Source organism: Agelaius tricolor, unplaced genomic scaffold, assembly GCF_023055355.1.
Source record: "Agelaius tricolor isolate 1412-34295 unplaced genomic scaffold, bAgeTri1.0.p SCAF_24, whole genome shotgun sequence".
NCBI lineage: Eukaryota > Metazoa > Chordata > Aves > Passeriformes > Icteridae > Agelaius > Agelaius tricolor.
In genome coordinates, this window is record NW_027269284.1 from 4783832 (window position 1) to 4803911 (window position 20080).

The 20080-nt window shown below is 38.1% G+C and overlaps 1 protein-coding gene across 7 annotated transcripts in view; it reads left to right on the forward strand.

Annotated features, from left to right (window-relative positions):
• UVSSA (UV stimulated scaffold protein A) overlaps positions 1–20080 on the forward strand; it is a 46208-nt gene that overhangs the window by 1223 nt on the left and 24905 nt on the right. For 5 of the 7 annotated variants that reach the window (XR_011682288.1, XM_071447171.1, XM_071447172.1 and 2 more), the window contains exons 3-7: positions 2952–3072; positions 4231–4674; positions 5764–5873; positions 6466–6594; positions 19065–19170. Coding sequence is in view for 6 of the 7 variants with exons in the window: in XM_071447171.1 (XP_071303272.1) it covers positions 2952–3072; positions 4231–4674; positions 5764–5873; positions 6466–6594; positions 19065–19170 (910 nt within the window). In the remaining variant the exon portion in view is untranslated. The remainder of the gene's footprint in view (positions 1–2951; positions 3073–4230; positions 4675–5763; positions 5874–6465; positions 6595–19064; positions 19171–20080) is intronic. The other 2 variants (XM_071447175.1, XM_071447176.1) reach the window with 1 other exon arrangement.

The following is a 20080-nucleotide window of genomic DNA, read 5'->3' on the forward strand; positions in this document are numbered from 1 at the left end:
TGAGCTGCCCCATTCTAGGTCCCCTTTACTGTACAAGTTTGCCAGTATACATGCCTGCCACCCTCAGCTGCAGTGTTACTGTGCCAGAAAAGAGCTTTTATGGAAGAGAAATTTCATGTAAACCTTAGCTTTTAGATGTCACTTCAAGTAACTGTGTTTGGAACATTCTGCTGCTTTAGTCTGTCTTCTGAGGTGCAACAGTGAAATTTGCAATGCTATTCTAGCATTCACACTACTACAATGATAATAACAGGCTTTCAGTAAACATACTGCTTTTCTTTCTCTTCACAAAGACAGATTCAGATTCCTAACAGCAGATGAAAAGCTTTTGTGATACATGAAGTATTTCTGTTGTTCTGGTTCCACAGTAAGCTAATGGTGCTCCCTACTGAACTGTGCTGTGCTGGTTTTTTATACAGGTTTTTGTATCTGCTCACAAAATATGATTGTCTTTGAATTACCCTTTCTTATCTTGCTTAAGAAAGGAAGAAAACAAAATGACAGTGGCAGGAAGTGCAAGACTGTGACAAGGGGGCTTTAACATGTAATACAGTTTCACACAAGTGTACAACAGCTCTGCTGAAGTGTGGCAGGTCTGTCTGTGCTCCTGGGGTCAGTGGCTGCTCCCCAGTAACAACTGGGGGATCCCTCTCCAGGTTTTGAACAAGCTGTGCTGTTTTCTAGAGCAGCTGGATTTGAGCTCCTCTACAAACATTTATATCAATAGAAGCAATCTCAGGTAGTTTGGTAACTTTTACTCAAAAGATTTGATGTGAGCCAAGTCGCCTTTTGCCAGCTTAATGCTTGAAGTGTGAGAAGCAACCAAAAGTTTTGAGGAGGCATTTCTACTTTTTTGTGGTAAAATACATCACTGTTGAGTTTTACTGGTTTTGCACAGTAGTATGGGGCAGCTTGGGTGGAGTGTTAGCTCTGTGTGTGGCCCATAGTTGGGTTTTGATTGGGTTTTTCTTAATGATCACCAAAATTACTCTATAAACAGTCAGAAGATGACAGCTGCTGCTCTTTTAGGGTGTAAAGCTAAAGAACTTCCCCCTCTGTTAATGTTAGTAGGTCTGTAGTAATAGGTACCAAGTAAGTGCCTCTATAAATGTTTGACTTCAAGAGCAAATAATGCTTCAGTATACATGAAAGTAATTGTTTTCAAACTCCCATCTCAGAGTTTAAAAGAAGAAGAAAGAGGAAAAATATTCCACATATTTCCAAGTGTTTGCATATTTGGGCACGTGACTCATATTGTAGTATCTTTGTGGCTGAGGAATGCATGGATGGAATTACAGAACAGGATTTCAGATGCACACAGAGTATGGTACTGCTATATTCCAATATTTTCACAAAAGTTGCAGTAATTGTCTCAGCCTGCTGCTTGGCATCCTTTCAGTTGAGCAGTTCTTTGCTCCTCAAACATTGAGTTCCATAATTGCAGACCAGCAATAAAAGGCTTCATGGTCCTTTTGGTACAGACTGGGAAAGGATGGGCAGATGACTCCACTGCAGGTACTCTGGCAGGAGGCAGAAGTTGTGCTTTAGGAGGCTGTAGCTGTGTCTGGTTTTCTGTGCACTCCAGTCTGACTGGCAGCAAATGGTGGCTGCAGTTCCTGGGCTCTGCATCTTTGTTCTGCTTTTGTGGGCAGTGTTGCTCTTTGGGTGGATCTGTTTCTCCCAGGTCTGTGTAGGGAGCTTTGCAAACCTGTAGAAAAATCAGGTCCTGAAAACCAAGAAAGCTCACTCTGGTGCTCTGCATGATGCAGTAGCTTGTGAAACCAGATCCCTTCCCTCCCACCCTTCTGCCCACCCATTCCCTACTGAAAAACCAGCTTGGTGAGTGTGCCTGTTCCTAAACTGATGGAAACCCTCCATGCCAGTTTCTCTGACAGCTGTTAGATAACAACATTTGTGTGACTCCAGAACTTTGTTGTAGGTTGTTGAGAGCCACTAGTGGATGTTGACATGCTTGATCATCTAGCAGTGGAAAGAATGACAAATCTTCACTGAGTGCTCGTGATGGAGACATTGCAAGAGAGTCTGTGGGCTGCACAGTCAGCAAAGTGCAGCCTTACTCAGCACTGTCTGGCTGGCAGTTCATAAAAGTTATGTGGTAGCAGTCAAAGGAAATTCTGTGTCTTTCAAAAAGGTTTCCTTCCACATTAATGCAATCAAGCCTCCCTTCTTTAAAACAGGAGTGAATTTTTTTTGTGTTTTCAATCCCTTCTAAGACCAAACTTAAAAAAAAAACCAAACAAACACCAAAGCAAATATTGCTAATATTTTAAGAAACAGTGTTTTGAGTTGCTCAGATTAATATTTATAATTCAGCCATAAGGAAGTGAGACTGAATGTTTTTTCTCTCAATATCAAAATCCAGCAATGGAATTGTAAAATCACAAATTAGGTCTTCCTTAATAAAATTGAAGGTCTTCTCTTTTACTTTCTTTTCTTACAAAGTTCTTTTTTAAGTTTTATACACACACACACACACACACACACTGGTTGTTATAGTGCTTACAAATTTTCCTAAAATTCCTGGTGGGCATGGTGTGATGTTTTCATGTAATCTTAATATCTCCCCTGCATAGTCTCTTCCTGCTCATTCTCCCTCACTCCTGGTCTCCAGTGCTGTGACAGAAGTCTCCCAAAGCCCTGTTTCTTCCTGCACTCTGGATGTGAAAATCTAAGGGGTTTAAGGGGTTTGTTTCTCTACCTTATGATTTCCTTTTGAAAGCCATTGATTCTCAACAGTTCTTTATTAGTAGGAGTAAAAACTCTGCAGTTATTGATTCAAGGGGGAGAAGAGATAAAAGGAGATGCTGCTGAGCTTCTGGCTGATGGCTGATGTTACAGGATTTTTCACCACAGATAAGGATCTTAGGAAATGGATTTTCTATATATTTCTTAGGAGGAATGTTACACTTTTTTCTTAATTTCCTCCTTAGGTGGATTTTCAGGATGTGCATGCCAGAACTGTGGCTGAAAGGAGGAGGGAAGAGGAGAAGCAAAAACGACTGGAGAACATTTACAAAGAAAAAGTCAAAAGAACTGAAAAAGAAATGGAAGGTTGGTTCCTTTGCTTCTTTTAGTGCATTTTTTGTTTTTGTTCATTTTTAAAGCAACCTTTTTAAGGTTATATAAAAAAAATTGAGAGAATAGCTACCCAGATAATAGCTGAGCACAGAAAGCAGGAATACTGCATTTGTTGGAGCTAGCCCTCCCTTTCTGTCACCTAAAGAATATCAGGGAAAGAAGTGACTGTCATGTGAGTTCACTAGGAAGAGATGGAAAAAAAAGAAAATGTTATCAAGTAAAGGTCTGGTCTCTAATTCAGTAAAGTATGAGTGCATCACCCCAAGTAAACAAATCATGAGACTTCTTGGAGCTAGTGACTTAATTTCTGTTAGGCACAGACTTCCCCATGCCTTGTTGGCCTATGGCATTCCTTACATTATATATACAGTCCTTGTGTTCCAGAAATACAGGCAATGGTCTGCACAGGAATCCTGGATGCAGTGTAGGATAACTGGAAAAGTGTCACAGTGCAGCTAGAAAATGTAACTGGGGCCTGAGTCTCTGAGCAATATGTGCATAGCAGACACATTTCTGTCACCCCAAAGAATAACAGAAGTAGTAAGTATATTATGCTGCAGTTTAAAGGGTTATTTAGTTAAATTACTTTGGTGTATGTAATGCATGCAATTGTGTCTGCATTTATTCTGCATGCTGGAAATGTTTTCATGCACTATAGTGGAATTTTAAAGAGATTTAACTTTTCTAAAGTAACTTATATCAGTAGTATCTCTTTGAGCAATAACATACATTCATGGCTATTCCTACACACAGCAATAAAATTCATGGCTGTAAAATGAATACCCACCAGCATCACTAAGAATATCTCATTGAACCTCATTTTCCTTCAAATTCTATGAAGCCACTTGAGTAATCTTTACATAGTGAAATTTTAGAGAGGCTAAGGAAAGGAGGAGCCCTGATTGTACATGTCTGGCATGTAGATTCTGAAATTCTAGATTTCCTGCTTAGGGATGGTCACTTTTATAGGGACAGTTTCTGCAGAAGAGGAAGATCTGTATGGCTCAGTTGTGAGTGGAGAAATGGCTTCCCCCTTTGGCAGTCATATTTGCTTTGTACCTCTGGGTCTGCTCTGGAGACATTAACATTTTACAGTATCTAATGATTTTATAAAAAATTGTGTCTTGATAGAACTGTCCCAAGAGATTGCTGATACACTGACAGAGATGGAAAACTGTTTCCAGCTGCTGATGCCAGATCCTCTCAATTTTGGGGTGAACGAGATTGACCCTGAGCTCAGCAAACAAACATCTGCTAATGAGGCCGGACCTGCATCCCCCTTGTCCTCCCAGGGAGAAGTTACCCCATCCTCTTTGGGGTGCATGGATGATGAGCAGCCCTGCTGCAGCAAGGACATTCTTCCTGTTTCTCAGTGTGTTACAGCTGATGGAAACAAGGAGGCAGATGAGAAGGCTGAGCAAGAAGAGCTGGATGGAGGCACAGGCTCAGATGTTCGATACAGTGGCCCTGCTCTTGATGATGATGATGATGATGATGATGATGATTACCAGACTTTTGTTAGGAACCATGGGCTTATTTCACATAAATATACTCTAGACCTTGAAATCTCCACAGGTACCTGGAAAAACTTCTGACATGTAGCTGGAGGCATCCTTTCTCTGAAGTGTTTTGTGCTTGTGGTTTTGGTTTTGTTTCTGTTACTTGAATGCTGGGGTTACTGGACACCATTTTGCTTTGGGATTCCTGGACACCACTTTGATTTTTTTTTAATTTTTTTTTTTTTTTTTAGTTTATTATTTATTTTTCTGTTTCTGGTTCCTCTAGTAACTGTTCTTCGTTTTGGGTGTTCTTTTGTGTGATTAGCAGATTTCATTAATTACCTTCTAAGATTGAATTTTTGTAATAGTTATTGCAAGCCCATTATAGCACTTCATAGTAGCTATAATGAGTCTTTTGTGTCTAAAAACAATCTGTTTATCAAATACAAATTTCTTCCTCTTTGCTATTCACCTCTTTCCCTCTGTAGCTGGGGAATAAGCTGCTAGTTTAAAAATCTTACAATTGGATGTTTCTGAAACTTCTTCCTTGCAAGCAAATAGTTTTGCTAGCAAGTGATTACACCATTTTTGTATAACTTTGCTAGTGTGAGTTACTTGTAGAAAAATCAGGATGGTTTGTGTTTTGGAAATCTCTTACAATTCCTGCCCTAAGGGAATTCCATGTGCGGACAGTAAGGGTGATACCTGCTTCTCGTTTTGCTGACAACAATGGGTGAAAAGTATAACTTTCACTTGGATAATGGCATACTTGGCTTCTTTGACAATCAAGTCCCTGTTACTACCAGGGTAGGGATTATTTTGTATTGAATATGAAGAAATTGGTACAATAATTCATTTGAACTTGGGACAAGATGTAATGAAAATAGTAAGACTGAACCTGTCTGTGATTTATTTGGTCATTGCTTCATAATGATGGCTAAACAACTCTTTCTGGCATGTTGGATTGAACACTTTTCATATTTTCCTCAGTTTTTTTGAGTGTGTGGATAGTAATAGAATAATTAATACTGAGCAGAGAATCATTCTGATGTTTGTAACTCTCCCTGAAGTGATCAAATGTCTTAGAGTAATTTGCCTTCTTAAGCTCCTGTAGTGCAGATACCATAAATGTCATGCACTAACTCTTTTCCCCTGTTTTGAGCAGATATAAAAGTGCAAGAGAATGAAGACAATACTGCTATCATAAACAGTGTCATGGATGCTCACAAACTTCTCAGAAATAAGTTCTGGCCTTCTGTGCAGTCCTGGATTCAGGTGGGATTAAGAGAGAAATTTTTTTTCTTCATTTTTTAGTAAAAAGATGGTGAAACAAGGACTGGGATACAGTAAAGTTTGAGGGAGAGTGAACCACAAGGAAATGAAGGTTGAAGAAACAGGAACAATCAGAGAAGATTTCCATTTCACTGAGGGAGGACTAAAGGATGCTGCAGGAGCTTGTTGGATAGCTCTCAGCCTTGGCTGTGGTACCTATGGGCAATTCTCTTTTTTTTTTTTTTTTTAAGATAGGTAAAACTTGGCTTCTTTGCAAAGTCTTAAAGTAAAGCACAGCTTATTTTTGTTAGACAGCTCTCTATCAGCTTAGCAGTGTGTCATGGAGCCTCCTGCATGGAATTTGGCCTACTGGAGGGCACTCTCAGAAGATGTTTGTAATATCTGTTCATTCTTTGGCTTCACTAGTTGCTGTTAGTTTTATAGTCTGGATAGAAATTGAATTGGCTTCACTAATTGTCACTTGTACAACAAAGGAATTTGTGATGCTATTTCATTAATTATGGGGGAAAACTGGAAATATTTTTTGGCTCAGATTTCTAGAAGAGAATAAGGATGTTGTTTTCTTGGTTTGCAGCTACTTACCAGAGCAGGAGTCAATGATGATAGGCTAAGACGTGCCATTGAACTCAAGAATAAAATGGAGACTGCTATGAGGAAATACAAGGAAATGGACATTTCCTTTAAAGCAAGAAAAAGAAAAGTGGTGAGTTTCTTAAAATTCTGTTTTACTAGAGCAGGCCATTAGTAAAGTTTAGCTTGTATACAGAAAAATGCTCTTTCTCTTAAGCCCTAACCTGGGAAACTTTTCAACACAGGTTTTATTGTAAAGTACATTAGTTCAGCTGATTGTAGCTCCCCTCAAGGAGCAGTAAACACCTGGATAATATTCCAGGGGCCTGGTTATTAGAACAAAACTGTTTAAGCATCCCTGTTGTTGTTTAGGATAGAGAAGTGGGTAAGTGCAGATTGTATTTACTCTTAGCTGCTTTATGTGTAACACTGTTAAGTCCTCAGCTTCTTTTGTGCATATTTCTCAATAGACACTGTGTTGCTCATGTTCTTTCACAATTTGCTAAACTCTGAGTCTCTCAGTTGAGGAAAGTCATTTCTCTGCTATGTAGCATTTACTCTGTACTAAACATGTAATGTGATTAAGGTTATGATAGGAAAGTTTAGAGCATCCAACTTATTTCACAGAGATTATCAACCTTATTTCACAGAGATTAACTACCTATGACAGTTCTATTGAAATAGGTAGACTTTGTGAGTAAACAGAAGCTGAAAGATCAAATTCATTATTCAGATCCAAAAAGGAGTTTATAGCCCGTTTACATAGATAAAAAGCAGAGCTGCATGATACTAATTTCTGTTGGCTGTGATGAAATGAAATAACTGCATAGCTTGACATGAAAATAAGTGCTTTGGGTCAGAGTCCAGACTAGAGTCTGGTTTGGATTTACTGGATTGTAAGGATTTGATCTGGACATAACACTTTGAGCTAAATTGTGCAGCCTCATTTAGCCACAACTGAGTATTGTAGACTTTGCCTTCATTGTACAAATGAAGCTAAATCAAGATTAATCTGGTTCATCATCTTAACACTTCCTGATGTGCCACACCAGTCAAAAATGCCAACTCTGAATGAAAAGTACTGAAAGACTGTCTTGTCAGAGGCTTTTGTCTCCAGTGAAATATGTGTGCTACCTTTATGCAACCAGCTATGAAGGAATCCAGACATCTGCTGTCATTCCTGCCATTTGCTTGACAGGACTTCATTTGCTGCACCTCTGCATGGAATATTGGTTGCTATATTTCTTGTAAGATATAAAAGACATTCAAGCCTTGATTTTCATGTGTGTGTGTGTGAATGTGATCTGTGTGTGTGTTAACAGTGGTATTGTTACCACTTAGGGTGACCAATGCTGTCTGTATGCTTCTATAGCATGTTTAAAACTAATAACTTTATTAATTTGAAAGCTAATAAATGCCATTGTTAAGAGGACAAAAAGACATAATGCTCACAATACTTTCAAAGTGAAGCAATGCAGACTGAGTTAACTTAAGCATTGAAAACAATATATAAATATTCCTAGGGTTTCTCTCCAGTGGAAAATAACTAAATTTAGTGTTAGTGCTGAGCTATTTTAAATTTATAACCTGAACACAGAGAGCTTTGTACAGCAGAAGGAAACTGCATAAATTATATTTTATTCGTGTGTCAGATGACTTTATTGAAACATAAAAACATGGCAAATTGGGAGTCTAGTAGAACAAAATAAACAGAATCTCTTAGGCCATGGTTATTGAATCCCCATCTGTCAAATATTTACATGTCAGCATGTGGAACACTGCACACATCTCCTCTTCTCTGGAGCATTGCTGCCTGTGTTAGGTGCTGTGGCTTTGTCCAGGTGTCCTCGTGTCCTTGGAGCTCTTGCCATGCCAGTTTTGCTGTCTCTGTATGTCTGAAGCCAAGAGAAGCTGTAGTGACAGCCTGGCTGTCCTGCACAGCCCTGGCTCCCAGATGGGATTTGGTGGCACCTGGGACCACAAGTGCTGGAGCTGCTCACGTGTGGGGATGAGCACAGCTGGAGATAAAGCTCAGGGAGCAGAGAGGGACAGTGTGGATCAGTGGCTGAGTGCACAGGGTCCCATGTAGATGGGTTTGGGGGTGGTCTGTGCCGTCTCTGTGTTTGGACAGGATGGCAGTTCTGCACTCTGAGGTAGCTGTATCCTTAACTGGAGAATGTGAAGGTGAATTGTTTGTGCACTTGCTCATTTCAACTGTCATTATGATCCTGCACCACAGCAAGCCATTCTTTCAGGGAGAGAGGTTTTATTTAATTAGCAAATATAAAACAGAGTGACAGGGACTTGGCAGCTTGGCTGGAGACTTGGGCTTGCCCATGCTCCTGGGACTTTCTGCATTTTCTTCGTGCTCAATCTCCAGGTTTCTGTGGTGACTGATTCCCCCCCTTTTCATCTGTTCTATTCTGTGTTTTTTTTCTGTTCTGTCTGGGAACAGAGGGAGTAAAGGCTTTACCCATCCTCAAACTGAGATCAAGAAAGTTGATGAAGGGAAGAGTTTATTGAGAGACAATGAAACTGGAGATTTATTACTGTGAATTCCACTATAACTCTCGATCCCACAGAGATTTAAATTGCCACTTCAAAGAGGAAAGGTCCTGGGGTGCCTTACATTTGCCATGTGTCATTGCTACTCTCTTTTAGCTGATCAGTTACACATGGATATGGCTGAAATGCAAATAATTGTATATATCTGGAGTGATTCTTGATGCTGCAGTTTAATATGAATATACCTGCAGTGTAGCTTGATATAAATTACACTGAGAGCAAGAAATTAGTGGTTACGTGGCCTGATTCTACAGAGGAAATATTTGCTTGGTTCACAAGGTGTGTGCTTTTGGCAGTCCTTATTATTACATCCATGCTTTCCATTGTTTCTCATTTCATTTTCCATATCACAGAGCACAAGCCTCCAAGGCAGGTGCCTTTGGCAGTCAGAACCTGTTACACAATTAGCACAAGTTATTTTCTCTCAAGTTCTTTTTTACCTTTACTGAAAAATGAAAATGTCAAACTGCTTTTCAAACCACAGGAGAACCTCCTGGAGGTTTAGGGAACTTCCCTTTTATACAAAGTCTCTTGAAGGAAAGCACAGAACTTTATACAGTGAGACACTTTGACTTTAAGTGGTTTATAGTGACATGAGCTATAACTACTTTTACTTTTCTCCTCCATGAGAGTGAAGAACACAAACCATCAGAGAGTTTTAATTACAAGGAGGGCCATCATTTCTATGTGACACTCACACCCTGCCAGCACAAGCAGCCTGTGTTTTGTGCTTGCCTCTCAGGAGCTGTGGAAGGAAAGGGAAAAGAAAAACAAATGTTATCCTTTAACTGTCTAGAAACAAATCCCTTGAAGCAGATTTTATAATTATTAATACAACCCAGTTGCCCAGTCCACACATCCTCCATTCCCACTGCTGTGCTCCCAGTAGATCAGAAGTCAAGGCATTTTTTACAAGGTGTTACTTTTTCAGATGGGTGGACAAAAAAATCACAGACTACACATATTGGTCAAAGGTAAATGAGATTTTGTGTGCTTACATGGGTTATGTTCACTGTAGTTAAATCCTTCTTTGGGGTGTCAGGTTTCTGACAGGAAATGCATTTTGAGGGTATAAACATTTTGAGGGTTTTGAAATTCATTTTTCTGTGAATCTGGGTTTGGCTGAAGAGAGTGGGAGCTGTAAAAAGGCTTTTATTTCACGGTAGCACAGTGCTCAGACAGGAACCTTTCTTCTCTGAGTGCCTGCTCAGGATAATTCCAGTGCCCAGTAGAGGGAGTGCAAACTGCATGCTCCACATTTTCTCTGTGCCGCCTTGATCCAGAGCCAGCCATCTGCTCAGTCTGTGTTTCCAGGTAAACTTACCTGAAACAGCAACACCAGAGAGATTTCAGGTTAATTCGTGACTCTATGAATTATTGTAAAAGTACAGCTGTAATTATTGGCTTAGATTGGTGTTTAAATGGACACTACTGTCTCCAGACTTTCAGTTCTTTTGCAGGAATAACTTATAATCAAATTGTTCTAATTTTTTTTTTTTTGCTGGTTAAAAATAGATTTGTTTCTCAATGTCTTCTTCCTTTTCTTATAATACTGGAATTTAATTTTTTTCTTTTTTAATGTCTGATTCGCTGCTGATTAGGTGCAAATGATCTTGCAATTTTAGAGAGGACGAGTATGTTCTGTATTTTAAATCATGCATGCCACCTTTCACTTACATCCTTTCCATAAAGACTTACCCGTTAGGATAATACTTGAAATCCTGACATTGTTAATAGAAATGTAGCTCATTAGCTGGATTTTGTACACTCAAAATATGCTTATGTCTTATGTGATTACCTTGGGAAGCTGTGGAAGGTTTAGTACTGAGGCTGGCTAAAACTTGGGCAGACAGAATCCAGGAGGAAAGATGCTGTGAGAAACATCCCATTCATGTGTCTGACAGCAGAGGGATCATTTAACAGACCTGTTACACTTTGAATTTTAAATTTCAAGTTACATTAACAGCCAGGGATATACAGTTTTTCATTAACTGTATTCATTACTTTTTGTTTCACCTTTCCTTATCTTCTGTCAAATCTAAGCATGTGCTTGGATCTTGATTTATTCGTGTACTTAATTTTATCCATGTGAAACATCTGGTTGAACTCAATAATGCCATTAATAATTAGATTTGGAGGAGCCTGTCCTTGTGTTGTCCAGAACCTGATACTCAAACCTCACTATAATACAAGTAAGATTTTTTTCAGAAAATTGTTACAAATTTACAATTTAAATATTTGCTGCTAATTTAGTCCTAAAATACATTAAAAGGTTTAAATTTTAATAAGTTATAAATTAAGCTGAGTTCTGCCAATTACTTGGTTACAACACTTGCTGATTTTTTTCCCTATGTCTTCTACTACAGTTGGGCATTTTAGCAATTCTAATGAGTTATTTCTACCTAATAATTTTGTAGCTTTATAACCAGCTCTTTTCAAGTCTGTCTTTTTGTTAAGTTAGTGCTTGCTTTAGGAAAAAAAAAAAAGAGCTGCACTTGAATTTTAGAATTCTTTTTCTGCTTCTGTAGCCATAGAGAATCCAGTCCTGTTGACAGCTCTCTGTAACAGCTTCCTGTAGTTACATCCTTACAGTTTTTTCTCTTGTTCATTTTAGAGAAATTTTAGTTTCTGGGGGTTAGGTAATTGTCATCAGTGATCCCTCACAGTGCCTGAAACCACATTTACTGAAACATGCTCAGACCATGCAGCAAGAGAGGCACCTTTGTAGGGAACTCTTTTCCCCAGGTGCTGCTTTTTAACAAAAACTGCAACTCTTAGCAAGAAGTTGCCGTATGAAAACTGGAAGCATTTAATTTTAAGGTTTAAATGATAACTTGATGTTGATTGTTAGTATGTTTTCTGTAGAGAAATATAGGACTATTTGATAACTACAGCAGCATTATTCCTAAAGATGTTCTTTACCAGATTTATACATTGTTAGCATGTAATGTGGTCAGAATAAATAGTAAAATTTATTAATATTTATATGGTCAAATTGGTAGCCCAGGCAACATTTAAATTGTTTGGATTTTTTTGTCTAGGTAATATTTATCAAAAAAGCCAGATCAACCATAACTGTAAAAGTAAACACAGAATATTAACTAGGTCATAAGTATTTACTTAATGCTCCCTCTTCCCTCCTTCCTGTTTTAATTGGTGTTATTTTTACTGTCATGTTTGTCATGTTCTTATTATTTCTGTTAAATGATCACTTTTCAGCTAAAAGAGCTTTCTATTTTTTTAAGTTTTATTAGGATGTAGGACTGATGTAAAATAAAACTGTAAAATTAGCCCTCAGAACAGCAGTCCCTCGTTAAAGTGTCTGATAGCTGGGTGATGGGTTTGGTTGGTTTTGTCTCTTCCCTAGAGCTGAATGTTGCTGTGGTGTGTTTCATGCTTTGCCCTGGCCATGCAGCCTGCCACTGCTATGAAGTTATTAAAAATATCTTGTTATGCAGATCTAGCCATGAATTCTTGGGGCTGTCACTGTGACGACCTCTGAGCCCTGTGTGATTCGCAGGTCGCACAATGCAATTTGGAGCCCCTCTAATAGAGTGGAAAATAAAGGAGGATGTCTCCATCATCAGGTTAACCCTCATGTTAAGTATTTAAGTTTTTCAGGCCCAAGGGTCATCTCCCTTGATTCATCTATGAATACTGAGCAGTGTGTATTCTCTAAGTAGGAGATACAAATTTGCTTCCTGCTTTTTATCCATCCTACCTTGCAAGGGGAAATAGTGTTTTGAAGTGAATTTTTTTGTGAGGTCCATAGAGGTACATTGCTAAATGTGTATTTATAAAAATGGAAAAGGAAGAAAAGTTTTAGGCTTGAAACATATATTAATGCATTTAAATTTAGCTGATGAGCAATATGAAAGTAAATATATCCACATCTAAAATGTCTTTGTACCTGAAATCCACAATCAGAAATACATGTAAGGTTATGTGTATTTGCATAGAATAATTTTTTACCTGTCTGTAGTAAATTAGGTTTACTTAATTGAGATGTTATTGTTAGACGTGGAAGCCTTCACTAGTTTAACTAAAACTGTTGCATCTCCCCTGAATGTGATCCTTACTTTCTGAAAAATGTGGATTGTGCAAGAGAACTTGGCCCTTTTGATGTACCTACTTAAGGATTAAGATGGTTTATGCAACCATGATTTTGGTGGATGGTAGGAGCTCAAGTGGTGAGGTATGAAAATACACCTGAGGACACATCTTGAGTGGTTATTGCTAAAGAAATACTGAACTTGCCTTACAAAATCTTTCTGAGGTAATAATTTTGTCCAATGTACCGTTTTTCTAGACTGCCTTTATTTTCTGCCCTCTGAAACTGTGAAGGCACACACTGGTCCACTGGGTCTCTTGGACATACCAGTTTTTTTGAAAGGATTAATGAAGATGCAGAGTCTTTTGAGCTGGTTTTTGAGCTTGCCCCCCCAGGACTGTGAGAATCCTCACAGACTCTTGCTTTAGGGAAAAACTGGTTCATCAGGCAGTTGTTATATTGCTAAAGCAATTTGGAGCAAGGTGTGTTCATTCTCCAGTGTACTCTGGCAAAGTGTTGGGCTGGAACCCTTCAAGCATTTTTGCTAACTCCTGGAAATTAGGAAATAATGTGAAAAGTGCATTCCTAAATAAAAGTCAGCCTGGCCAAGATGCTTATGTGCTGTTGAGCAACTACACCTAGAATGAATGGTGATACTTTTACGGGTGAACATAAAATGTGCTTTGCCTGGACCACATATCTAATTTGCAGTCATGGGGTTTGAATTTATGTTCATATCACAAAGTGAAGGGGAGGGAGGCTGTGTGGGAGGTTCTTATAAAGACAGCTCTGTTAGTAGTTTGTGTTTTCCTTGTGTTGCACATGAGAAAACTCGAGCATGGTTCTAAAATCTGTCCAAATGCCAGCATTTATTTCCATGTCATCCTGTGTTGGATGATATAAAAGAATGGAAAAGGAGGAATGTGTCTTTACATTAAAGATACACTGACTACTCAGTTTCTATTACTGGCACTGAAGAATTTTACCCCAGTCACTGTTTTCTTGCATAGAATATCCCCAAATTTCATTTTAACATACCTGAAGTATGTTTTGTGTTATGGTTGAATAAAAAATGCATGTGCTTAAGGTTGCCCCTCTAACTAGGTTCTACAGCAATAAATATTCTGGGTCCCTAACCAAAATCTTCTAGAAAAATATTTAGTTGGCTTTGAGTAGATGCACATGAGATATTGGCATGGTGGAATAATTTGCAAGATCTTTCAGTGAGGGTATTAGCATATAAATAGCAGATGCAATGACGACCATCACAGCTGAGTACATTTAATTTTTAGTTTATAAGATAGAATGGGTTTTTAAATGCATAGCCATCAAGCCTGCTGAAAGACAAATGAAGTTTAGAGTTCACTTGTCTGAGGATGTCTTACATCATTTTTTTTTTAGAAAAGGGAAACAGGCACACATAAAACTGAACAAAAGTGATTTCTTGGGTGAAAAGTAATTGAGATTGCAAACCAAGTTAATTAGACCATGCAAAATTTATTTAATGGTCCCAGCTGTAGTTTGCAAGTGGTGTTTTAGTGAGTAGATATGACTTCTTCATGTGCTATCTTTTCTCTTGCTTCTTTTTCTAAGATAATTAGTAGTGGCTGTACATCTAGTCCTGTAAACTGATTGCATTGTATATTTCAGTAATTTTATTGCTTGCTTTAATTATGATTGCAGAGACTCGGGTTTTTAAATCCTCTTAACAGAATGTAGCAGTCAATTTGTATAAAAGTGAGCAAAGGATCAAGGGCTTTTCTTCACATCTTTCCAAGTGCTGTGTGGTGGGTGGAGGCTTTTTTCACATTTATTACTGGTTGGGATGGGTGAACAAGGCCCTTAACTGGGGCTCTGGTTGCCCTGAGCTGCACCAACAGATGGAGGCTGTTGGAGCATTGACTGCAAAGTAAAAGAAACAATTGCATTTCTACTTGCATCCAGTGCTTTTTCCAGGTTTTTTAATAATGCAGAGTAATAAAGAAACATCTGTTTTTTCAAGTTTTTTTTTTTAATGAGTTAGGGAGGAAATGATTTGATTGCACTCGTCTAGTTGGAATAGTCAGCACTATTTTCAGTTTTTAGTAAAAAATCAGGAAAATTGTGAAAATGTTCTAAGTGATTACAGTGAAAAGAATACCTGTATATTTTCTGTCTTTTTTTTAAACCATATTCTCATATGTAAATAAGTCCAGCTCAAGACTCTGAAAATTGCCTAGGTAAATCCCATTTCTTCTCACAGGAATACAGCTACCTAGTTAGTGATCCTACCCATGTTAAAGAAACCAAGAACCAACACATAGTTTTGCAAATACATCATTCTATGACTTAGATAAATAAATACAAAAATAAATACCAGCATTTTAGAGCAGATTAACAGGGTAAAAATTCCCTTTCCCTTGGAACTTGAGGGGCAGTGGTGGTGCAAGCAGCCTCTGATGTCTGGGGCTCTGATGGACCATTCTCTAGTGACAGAGAGGGGCTGTTCACCCTCCATCTGTGCTAAGACTGTGTTCCAGAGTTTCCTCATATCACCTGATAATTAGAATGGATTTGAACCCAGGAGCTTCTTTCTCACATTCTTTGACAGGTGATTGAGAAACAAGCAGTTTTGTGACTACCTATCTTCGAGGTATTTAATCTTGTACACTACAAGAAAAGCTTTTCATTGTGGTATTTATCACTTGCTCTTATGCTTTACTTCCCTTCAGCCATGGCACACTAGAAATTTCATGTTTTTATCTTAGTCTCCTTTTTCATGGTTGCAAGTAACCCCTCATTCCTAAAGGATTATAATTTACTTATTTGGCCACTTAAAACTACTGTCTTAAATATTTATTTCTTCTGATTTAATGGTGGATTGTTTATTTTTATTTTTTTAATTGACTGAAAAGGTTTTCCTGTAGTGGAAGCATAGATAGGAGGGGGTTGAGCTTTCCCACTACCTCTGTAGAAGTTGCTTTTTGGAACTTTAAAAAAACATTCTTTTCTAACTAATAATATTGTCCATGAGCTCTCCCACTTTCTCTTGCAAGGAAATGGAACAAACATACATAAATGGGATGGTTCTGATAAAGTACCACTGGAATGAAGTAAATTGAGATATAACTACCTGCTATTACTGTGCAACTTCTTGAATTTCCAACAGTGACAACTTCAATATTTTAAAGTAAAAAGATAACTTATTTAACTTGTTAATGATTTTATCAAGATAAAGACTTTATGTCTGTTTGAAGGGAAAAGAGGGCTTAATTCCTGATAGTTAGCTAAGCAGTTAATTTTTTTTTTCAGGAAATCTAAATTTAATAGAAGGCTCCAGGGAAATTCAAGGGTGTGAACAATAAGCATAATATTTTATGAAAATGACCCCCATATTTAAAATCTGGCATTATATGTTATGCATTGTAGCACCAAGTCCACATCTACCTTTTAGAAAATTAAAACACATAAATTCTGTTTAGTGTTTGATATGTGCTGCACTAGCTGAAAGCCATAATGCCCCTAAAACCTTGGGTTGCTTTTCACCTTTCATAAATTCCTGGGTAGATTCTATACAAAAAATAATTTTCAGCTCCGTGGCTCATTGTTATTCAAAGTTGATTGATTGTCGTCATTTACCCAGTGAGGAAGTTAAGTGCTCCTGTCATTTCTGAAGAGTATAATTGGGACGTTTCACAGGTCAGTGGTAGTGACAGGTTTCCCTTTTGATTAGTGTTAGACTGATAACAAAAATTACAGTTTCCTATGATTAATGTTTTCTATAGTACTTGAATGCACAGTTCATGGATTGTACCTAAACAAAGTGAATTTGCATCTGATTATGCCTTTTCTCTGCCAGGCTTTTCATGTGCTTTAAAGTTTGAGATCATGCAGGTAATACAGCAAAGTTGCTTCCAGTGCAGTTTTCCAGTGGAGGATTAGTGAGATCCACTGAATTTTAGAATATTACCATACAGAGAGATATGTGCCTTGAGTGATATGAACAAATTAGGTGAAATTTCAATTAAAGATAGTACTCTGCTTTCCCTCTAGTCCTCTCAGATATGACATGCAAGGAAGTACTGGTATTGTATCCCTGCTCTTCTAGGTATAATCTGGCAACTTAAGTTAAATGTTCAGGCTGGACTGAGTTTTGTCCTCTTGTTGTCTAACACTATTTCTCTGTTCCTTAAACCTGTTGCTGTTTATTTGTTTACAGACTGAGTGAAAACAAAGGGAATACACTGAATTTACTTTCCCTTTTTATGATATGAAAGTTAGTCAGTTTGTACATTATGACACAAAGTTGCAGACTGAGATCATCTATGACAAATTTTATCTTGATGAAATCTTTTTTTTATAGCTGGGTAAGAAATGGAACCTGAACATGAAAATTTTGATGATGTCCTGCTTGTAGAATTTTACTTCTAACTTGTACCATCCATTCATTATGTGTTAATGTATATTTTTGTATTAATAGCCATCAACATTCTTTATTAGAAATTAATACAGTCCCACTTACAATTAATTGTGGCCAAAAAGAAATACTGGGTTTTTTTAAGTTATTATTTATTTTAATTTTTTAACCACATTTGATAAACCAAGGTTAGCTGCTAGATTTTTGGCTTTAGAGTGTATGTATGATTTAAAGGAACTCAGCTGTGACACAAGATTAGAGTAGTGAATTAGATTGGGAAAATTCTGCTGCAGGCAAAACCTGTAGTATCCTCTGGTGCTTGTAACAATGAGTGGTTGGTATGAATATTAACAGAATCCAGGTGCACTAATAGAAGTAAAGAACACAGATGAAAATAGTGGAAATTATGCTATTCCTTGTCAATTGGGTTGCTGCAATGAGGTGGAAGAAGTGATAGCCTGTGCTAAGGTTGGATTTAGTGGATACCTTTTACTATTTTCTTGTAAAAGCACATGGCAAACATACAATAATAAAGTGCTAATTATGTTGTTGGGAATGAGGTGACTCTGAACATGGGCAAAGGAAATAAAGCTTAAAGTTGCTTTAAGCCTCCATCATTGTTGCCTTTTTAGGCTAGTTGGCATTTGCTTTTTTGAAGCTCTGATAGTACAGGCCATGTCTGGTGACACAGATTCTTTTAGCTTATGTGCAGTTTAGAAATAGAAGTCATTTTCAGGTATGGAACAAGCTTAGAAAAAGTACAGATTTGATGGCACATACACAGCAGTTGCTAGCTAAAGTTATACATAGGAAGCCACTTATGTGGATTAATTACACTGATTAGTTGGATCTCCTTTTTTTTTTCCCCACCTACTCATAGATCCTCAATTTCCATGAGCAAGACAGACCAAGTGCACATTTAAGAAAATCTTGTTTTGTTGGTCTTTATCAGAGCAGTGTGTGCTGTCTGGTGGTATAAATGGTTGGGATGTACCAAATCAGTTAAGGAATGAATTTATGAAATTATTCTTAGTGCTGTTGTGAAAAAACACACTGTACCATGTAGTATACAGATCTGAATATTCTTATTTGAGTCACTATTAGCTTACCCATTCTTTGGCTTCTCCTCCTGTTTGCCTGCTCTGGTTTTGAGCTCTTAAACAATTTGTGATACCATTTAACATGCCACAGATTATTTGAGTGCTAGTAAATGAGTAAAATCATCAAAATGAGAAGAGTTAAGACTGTAATTTGCTCATTAAGTCAAAATCTTGATGTTATTTTAAGATTTTTTGGTCTTATTTTATAGCTTCACACTTTCTCAGACTTCCCCAACTGCATGTGTTCTAATGGATAAAAGGGGCTTTAAAGAAGCCCTTAGGATAGAGAATGGCTTTAGAGATAAAATGTTAAGCAAAGACCTAATCTTAGATAAAGATTAAATACATAATTAGGGAAATATTTTTGACATAGAGAAGTCTCAGTAGGGCTATCAGGATGTTTGCAAAATATTTTCAGCGTGAAAGGAAATGAAAAACAGTCTTCACATGAAAATAAAGAGAAAATAACCCCAACAAAAATATCTCTGTAGATGAAAGCCTCAGATGATGATGATGAGGATGAAGATGAGTTTGTGGAGGTCCCTGAGAAGGAAGGTTATGAGCCCCACATTCCAGACCACCTGCGGAAGGAATATGGTGAGTTTGCCCAGCTGTGACAAGCTTTATCCCTGCGTGTCACTGCTGCAGCAAGGTAAATAAACAGCCATGCTGAAGTAATCAAGTGATCAGCAGTGTGGGTAATCTCTGCCTGCTCTGAGGAAGTCATTACATGGACACCAGAGCAGTGATTGGCTCTGGATAAACAAATACTTCTAGGAGCAGGAGCAACTGAGACAAGCAGTTTATTCCATTCCATCATCTTCCTCAGGAGCTCAGAGCCAGGAGCAGCACCCTGTGTGCTTGTAGGTGTGCAGAGCACACATCATCTTCCACAGCTTACTCCATTCCATCATCTTCCTCAGGAGTTCAGAGCCAGGAGCAGCACCCTGTGTGCTTGTAGGTGTGCAGAGCACACATCATCTACCACAGCTTACTCCATTCCATCATCTTCCTCAGGAGCTCAGAGCCAGGAGCAGCACCCTGTGTGCTTCTAGTTGTGCAGAGCACACACTGGGAGTGAAGGGATTGCAAAGTGAGGTTGGCAATGAGCCTGAATGTCACATACAAATGCTGGTGCCAGTCTGGTGAGCTGGGATAAGGGGCTGTTCCATCACCTGCATTAATAGCAGCTGGATATGCACAGCTACTTCCTCCCATAGAATGGCCAACTTAAAGCTCTGCAGGGTGGCTCTTTTTGTTTAGGTATTGATGTCAGAAGATGTTAAATGCAGCTCAGCCTTCAACTGCAGAATTACAGCCACAGAGCACATGCCAGATGACAAACTATAATTTTGAATTCTTAGTAAAAGTAGATAATTTTTAAAGGAAGTTATGCTTACTTGTGTTCTTGTGAAATTGAGGGTGGTGTTACTGAAGAAAGTTCATCTTAATTCGACTTCAGTGCATTGCTCCTTGTCCTTTGCACCTCTTGCTTAGTAAATCTGCA